General features: G+C 47.0%; 1 protein-coding gene across 1 annotated transcript; it reads left to right on the forward strand.

The window, feature by feature from the left end:
- The first annotated feature begins 1,304 nt into the window (after nucleotides 1-1,304).
- Nucleotides 1,305-5,821, forward strand: bhmt (betaine-homocysteine methyltransferase). Its single transcript, XM_079288917.1, has 8 exons — nucleotides 1,305-1,431; nucleotides 1,618-1,750; nucleotides 1,826-1,938; nucleotides 2,088-2,279; nucleotides 4,171-4,318; nucleotides 4,748-4,930; nucleotides 5,014-5,242; nucleotides 5,331-5,821. Exons 1-8 carry the CDS (start codon nucleotides 1,411-1,413, stop codon nucleotides 5,509-5,511), a joined length of 1,200 nt encoding a protein of 399 aa, XP_079145043.1. The 5' UTR covers nucleotides 1,305-1,410; the 3' UTR covers nucleotides 5,512-5,821.
- The last annotated feature ends 379 nt before the right edge of the window (nucleotides 5,822-6,200 follow it).

Below are 6,200 nucleotides of genomic sequence, written 5' to 3' on the forward strand. Positions count from 1 at the left end.
TTCTGACCGATCGATACGGACGCATTGATCTCTGAGTGGTCCTTGAGCCTGTTATTGCAACACAGCTTCCTCCAACCACCTGAAGAGCTGCAACAGGTTTGAACCGGACGTTTATCTTCACAGCTGCTTTAAATAAACACCAAAATGCAGACGCAAATGTATTTGTGGACCTATTTAAAATAATGTGATTATGTGCACAGTTTATTGAACAGTATTTGGTGGATTTTCAAGCAAACTTGGAGTTAAAAAAGTGTTTAAAAAAACATGGTGCAGCAGACTTCAAGTTACGCAACAGCATGTGGTCCATGCAGGCTGCCTATCTCTGGTGGGACGGCAACATGCTGGACTGTTTGCTTAAAGCTTGTCCCAAGGCACAGCCTCTTCTTCTATATCTGCATATGTCTGTATTTTGTAGTTTTTACCTGTAAGGTTTACTTTAAAGGTTTTTAAAAGTGTTGCCACGCTAGCGACATGACTCCAGCGACAGCAACGTCTTTCTGTTGCATGGTTCACCACTTTGGTCCACAATGACTGATTGGTGTGAACTCTTCTGTGTACATTCAATCCGTTTTCACTCCTAACCAGGCGGCAACCTTCTGTTCAAACAAGTGAAGCCAATGCTGAAGTGTCTTAAAGCTGCATTCTCTCTACTGGCCACCAGGGGGCGACTCCTCTGGTTGTATAGAAGTCTATGAGAAAATGACTCTACTTCTCTCTTGATTTATTACCTCAGTAAACATTGTAAACATGAGTTTATGTCTCAATCTCTAGTTTCAAGTCTTCTTCAACACATCATGATTTAGTGAAGTGTGGTTTTTTTACCGAAACTTAAATTTGTGTGAAGTTTATTTTGAAATTACACCAAGCCGTCACTGCACGTTTAAAGGCTATGGGGTACCTACTGCCTCGATCTCCAATCCCCAAGGGGCACTGACCAAGCGGTGGCATTTGATACATTCATGATCCCCTGAGGCTGAATCCTAATGAACTTTGTGATCTCCTGATTTTTCCTCCAACTCCCCCAAAAGGCCAAATATTTCACATGCAGTCACGTATCTCTTCCTCTACAAATGAATGTACAAATGTTCTACAATCAGGTTATATCGTCCTTTTACAAGCTTTATCACATCACTGCTAAAGTATTGCACAGATACTGCATATCAGGGATCAAAATCACAAAATATCAGCAGAGCACGAGTCTCATGAACAACAGGTTATCTGTTATCATATGCAAACCTGCCAAAAGAAGAAGAAAAGACGAGCTGCGCAAGAGAAAGGCGGTTCCTATTGAGTGACGTCGGGCACCGCGCCCTCCTCCGACTATAAACGCAGCGTGGACGTCTGCACGAGCTCTGCACGAGCTCAGAGGATCTGCAGCTGAGGAGCGGGCCGGTCACTGCTGCAATAACCATGGCACCAGGAGCTAAGAAGGTGAGTGAATAAGATAACATCGTTTTGTTGATGGAACTTGCTGCATGGCTGAAGTTTTGACGCCTCAGATTCGGGTTGTGGGCGCGTTTTGTTTTTGTGCAAAAGGAAGTGGTTCTGCACACAGATGGTTAAGAGTAACACACGTGTGCATCGCTGTGCTTCGTGCACGCTCTTGTTTCCACGCAGGGTATTTTGGCGTGTCTGGACGCGGGAGAGGTCATCATCGGGGACGGAGGCTTCGTCTTCGCCCTCGAGAAGAGAGGTTATGTCAAAGCAGGCCCGTGGACCCCCGAGGCTGCCGCAGAGCACCCAGAAGCAGGTACTGCTGGCTTTTCACGTCCTAACATGTACATCCGTGTTGCACGTGCTGAATGAAGCCCTGCTGGTGTTTCAGTGCGGCAGCTGCACAGGGAGTTCCTGAGAGCAGGCTCCAATGTCATGCAGACCTTCACGTTCTACGCAAGCGACGATAAGCTGGAGAACAGGGGCCACACTCAGCGCTTCACTGTGAGTAGAGCTCCGGTCTGTGACTGCAGCTGCTCCCAAGACTCACCTCGAGTCCCGAGGAGGAGGAGGAGGAGGAGGAGGAGACAAGCACTTTGTGTTCTCTTGACCTGAGATGCGTTTTTCTTGAGTGTTTTAATCTTTATCTGCAGGGGCAGCAAATCAACGAGGCAGCGTGTGACCTGGCCAGGGAGGTGGCTGATGAAGGTGACGCTGTGGTGGCGGGAGGAGTCTCTCAGACCCCCGCTTACCTCAGCTGCAAGAGCGAGACCGATGTCAAGGCCATCTTTCAGAAACAGACCGACGTCTTTGTCAAGAAGAACGTGGACTTCTTGATTGCTGAGGTATGTGGTGAGCACCGTTGGTGAGTTAGAAATGAGAGCAAATGTCTGGAAAAATAACTTTAGGAATGCTCTCATAAAGCTTTCATCTTTACCAGACCCTTCACTTCCCATCATGCAACCGGTAACCGTTTCATGAGATCATCTCTGCCTCAGCATCAGGTTTATATTGCTGTTGAAGAAGTCCAGAGCCGCACATGATGAAACATAACTCTTGTAGAGAACACTGCCGTTTGTACTTCTCAAACTCCGCAGGCACTGAAAAGTGACACCTGTTTGTAATGACATCAAACCCCACAGGCAGCTACAACAACCCATCAGTCAGCCATCGTTGCTCTACAGCAGCGGTTCCCAAACTTTTTAGGCCGCGCACCCCCTTCTACATCCCGACCGGGTTCGCGCACCCCCCCCCCCCTTAATAAAAAAAAAAAAAAGAAGCAACAGAGCCTTTTAAGCCTTCATAGCCGCATAACAATCGGACCAATGAGAGAACAGTTTGCTCGCGCGTGGCATTTGTTTACAAGATTTAGTCCGCTGTTAAATGTTGCAGTGTGAACACAAACCGAACAAAGGAGCAACTGCAACAAAGCAAACGAACTGAAGGTGTGAAAACGCCCTGAAACACTGCAACAACGTTTCAATAACTTTCAGTGACACAAGGCGTCACTTTTAAAGAGCAATACAGATGCGAGCACACACGCACAGGCTCAGAGGCAGATTATCACATTTAATTTACAATCAATGAGCGACTAATGTAGCCAGGATGTCTTCGGACAAAGCATCGATGCGGAGCGACACAGTGTTGTTGGACACCGGGATCATGCACAACTTTTTTGCTTCTTTCTCCCCAATCATACATTCCACCATCTCTGGCAGCTGGCAAGCTCACGTCTTCAGTGATTGTGTGCGGTAGCCCCTTTCTCGCTATTCTGTAACCAGATATGAAGCCCGTAGTGCGTCATTTATAGACCAACACATGAATGAGACTGCAGTTGTTTTTGGCTGTTTTGTAACTCCTCCAATTTGGATATAAACAATGTAAGGGGCTTTTGACTTGCACTGGCATGCTTGGTGTTCAGGTGGCGACGTAAATAAGAGCTTCAGACTGTTAGCCAGAACCTCACTGCACACCACGCACTGTGGCTTTGGGGAATCTGCTTTGCCAATCCAAGTGAAGCCCAGACACAGATACTTTTCATCATATTTCCTCTTTTTTTCCCAGTCTGCGCCGTCTCATCTTCCTCTGACTCTGGCTCGATTTCTTCTCCCGGTCTCTCCCAACGCACCTCTCCGTTCCCCTCGCCTCCTCTCTCTCTCTCTGTCCCTCTCCTCTTTTACGACTGATAGCTTCAGATGTCCCACCTGACAGTTTTTAAATTAAAATTACATTTTTTTTTAAATATTTAATATTATTACACCATCAGACCGCCATTACACTTTTCCTCTCGCGCACCCCCTAGAGGCAGCTCGCGCACCCCCAGGGGTGCGCGCACCCCACTTTGGGAATCCCTGCTCTACAGTATATTGAAATCTTCACGTCGGTGTTCTCAGATAACTGCGTTCCTTCACTGCCTCGATGCCAACGTGTTGCTGCTCGCTGCTGACTGACAGCCCCTGATCCTCGTTACGGTTGAACCTGCGTTAACGAGCTGCATTTCTTTGGCCACTTTTGTGGCGGCAGAAAGAAGCTGCTGACGCAGCATGAAATCCCTTTGAGTTGATGTGGAGGACTTGTTGGCAGGAAGTTTACATGCAGCTGTTGCAGAGAAGAAGAATGTTCTAGCTCTCTTTTTGGTGTCTTAATTTATCTTTCACACCTACAGTGGCTATTTTAAACTTCTGACTTAAAAATGTGAATAATAAGTGGATGTTCTTAACGCTTGATTGCTTGCAGTACTTCGAGCACGTGGAAGAGGCCGAGTGGGCCGTCCAGGTTCTGAAGAGCACCGGGAAGGCCGTGGCTGCAACTCTGTGCATCGGACCTGAGGGAGACCTGAACGGAGTCAGCCCCGGAGACTGTGCCGTCAGACTCGTCAAGGCCGGTATGAATGGGTTTTAAAACCTCCTGCTAAACAGCATTCCAACAATAAGCATAGTAGGACAAAATAACTGTTACTGCAGGTTAAGAGTTCAAAATATAACATGGAACGGTCCTATGACAATATACCGGTTTTTGAAATAAAGAGATCTGTTCAATGCTTTAAAAAGAGATGGAATATGCACATGTTCACAGTATAAATAATAAATGCAGATTTGTATTAATTGAACAGTCTAGTATAACATCTTTTCAAACTGTAGTTAAAGTCTGTGTTTAAAGGATTTTAAATGATTTGACTTTGGCGCCATCTAGTGGACGTATACCAACGCGGCAGACTAAAGCGCACACTGCTACAGAGAGCAACAGAAAAGATGCTCTAGTTCTCACCTGGATTGTCATTTTTCTCTAAAGTTTGCACGGTTCCTCTCCGTAGGAGCTGATATTGTGGGCGTCAACTGCCACTTTGACCCGGAGACCTGTGTGAAGACTGTGAAGATGATGAAGGAGGGAGTGGAGAAAGCCGGGCTGAAGGCTCACTACATGAGCCAGCCGCTGGCGTTCCACACTCCTGACTGCAACTGCCAGGGTTTCATTGATCTGCCGGAGTTCCCTTTCAGTAAATACACACACTATCAAACCGCTGCTTCTCAACGTCTCAACCCAAACAAAGATAACGTACAACCGTGTTTCCTCCCACAGGTCTGGAGCCGAGGATCCTGACCAGATGGGACATGCAGCACTACGCCCGGGAGGCGTACGCTGTTGGCATCCGCTACATCGGGGGCTGCTGTGGATTCGAGCCCTATCACATCCGGGCCCTGGCTGAGGAGCTGGCGCCTGAGAGGGGCTTCCTGCCTGCTGGCTCTGAGAAGCACGGCGACTGGGGCAGTGGTCTGGAGATGCACACGAAGCCTTGGGTCAGAGCCAGGTACTGGAGAGACTTCTTTCTTTTAACCTCACGCTTTCTCTCAAAATGCCTCCAGTCTGGTTGGCGTTAAAGGTTTTCCTCTCTGCAGGGCCCGCCGTGACTACTGGGAGAAGCTGAAGCCCGCGTCCGGCCGTCCCTTGTGCCCCTCGATGGCCACGCCCGATAGTTGGGGGGTCACCAAAGGCCACGCTGACCTGATGCAGCAGAAGGAGGCCACATCCCAGGAGCAGTTGAAGGCCCTCTTTGACAAGGCCAACAAAAACCAGTGAAGGCGAGAGAAGGCGTATTCACACAGTCCCTGAAGTTTAGAAACCAAAAAGATTGAAACGTTCTTTCTGGGACCTTTGTTCACTGTATGTAGAAGACTGGCGTCATATGGTAGAGCTTTAAATTAGCTTTCCAGTTTAAAGCGAGAATCAGTGCCCGTTCAAAAATATTAACTGTGAATTACTGCAAAAACATGCACGCAGCCACCGTGCACGCACTTAAAGTAATGCCTCAACACTCCAAATGTGCCTCATGTGTTCTTTCACAATATTGAATGATGTGTAGCAATAAATGTATAATTGGACAAAATCAGCATGTGTGAGTTCTGGTTTTTTTTTATTTATTTTTTTTTAAACTGGATAGCTTCAAAGAAGTAGAAAACATAAAGTTTCAACTGAATCTGAGTTTTCATGATGTCCAAGTTGTGGTTTATAGATGCAGTGGTGGAAAGTAACTAAGTGCTGAGCTATATCGTGCCTTTTGTGGTTGGCGTTGCGTCACACCTGAATTAACTGACTTTAAAGCTGCAGGGCATGGACGGTAAATTCTTCATTTAAAGATTTTTAATTCTTCTGTTGTGTATGTAGAGCACGAGTCTCATGAACAATAAGTTATCTTATGCAATACTGCCGAAAAGATGAGCTGTGCAAGAGACAGGCGGTTCCTATTGAGTGACATCGGGCACCGTCTG

Source organism: Melanostigma gelatinosum, assembly GCF_949748355.1.
Source record: "Melanostigma gelatinosum genome assembly, chromosome: 18".
Lineage (NCBI taxonomy): Eukaryota > Metazoa > Chordata > Actinopteri > Perciformes > Zoarcidae > Melanostigma > Melanostigma gelatinosum.

What these genes read in the sequence shown, in the direction of transcription:
- bhmt (XM_079288917.1), top strand. Translation starts at nt 1,411, where the DNA reads ATGGCACCAGGAGCTAAGAAG. An exon ending in GCCACACTCAGCGCTTCACT is followed by an intron (nt 1,939 to 2,087) that starts GTGAGTAGAGCT and finishes CTTTATCTGCAG; the next exon opens with GGGCAGCAAATCAACGAGGC. An exon ending in TCTGCCGGAGTTCCCTTTCA is followed by an intron (nt 4,931 to 5,013) that starts GTAAATACACAC and finishes TTCCTCCCACAG; the next exon opens with GTCTGGAGCCGAGGATCCTG.